Source organism: Egretta garzetta, unplaced genomic scaffold, assembly GCF_000687185.1.
Source record: "Egretta garzetta isolate BGI_Z169 unplaced genomic scaffold, ASM68718v1 scaffold454, whole genome shotgun sequence".
Taxonomy (NCBI): Eukaryota; Metazoa; Chordata; class Aves; order Pelecaniformes; family Ardeidae; genus Egretta; species Egretta garzetta.
In genome coordinates, this window is record NW_009259429.1 from 1762655 (window position 1) to 1763388 (window position 734).

At 39.4% G+C, this 734-nt stretch overlaps 1 protein-coding gene across 1 annotated transcript; it reads right to left on the reverse strand.

Annotated features, from left to right (window-relative positions):
* Positions 1-223: 223 nt before the first annotated feature.
* SMIM38 (small integral membrane protein 38) lies at positions 224-355 on the reverse strand. Its single transcript, XM_035892628.1, has one exon. It carries the CDS (start codon positions 353-355, stop codon positions 224-226), a length of 132 nt encoding a protein of 43 aa, XP_035748521.1.
* Positions 356-734: the final 379 nt, after the last annotated feature.

The window sequence follows — 734 nt, forward strand, 5'->3', positions numbered from 1 at the left end:
AGCAAATTCATGGCCCAGTTTGACAGGAAGTCATTTGACTCAATCAGTTGTCTTTTTTTTCCCCTCTGTCAGCATGAGGCTTTCTGAAGAATCTTCACTCTGTTGCAATCTCAGCAGGTCATTTCTCTCTCATCAGATCCCAAGGTAAAATCTGCTCTAGCTCCATTTACCTTATCCAGTTCTCTCCATTGTCAATTCAAATCTGAACAAGCCTTTTGAAGTCTCAGTCCTCTTTTCTTGTGTCAGGAAACCTTCGGGACAGTTTATAATCTATATAAGCACTAAGACAGGACCACAAAATGAATCGTATTAATATAATTACAACCAGTAAAATCATCAAAAGGACTGATTCCATATTTAAGCTAGAATAATGAGGTAATGTGAAAAAAATACTCAGGGAGATCTAATTATATAATGCAGTGTTCAGTTCTGCATGGCCAGCCCAGCAATTCCTGTAACATTCCAATCAAAGTGATCTCACTAGCATGTGAGAGAAGAGTCCAGCTGACAGATTTGGGACATGTAGCGTACTATTTAGTCAAGAGGCCCCATGTGCTATTCATAAAGAATTAACAACTCTTATATCGACAATGACAGTATTGTCAGAAGACCTTTGGAAGGGGGAAAAAGAACTCCATAAACTCCGTCTCTGTGAAGTTGGACTTTTTTTTTTTTGCCCCTTTTTTCCAATGCTGATGTAATCTCCAAACATCTCCAGCAGCAGCTGCTCAGCG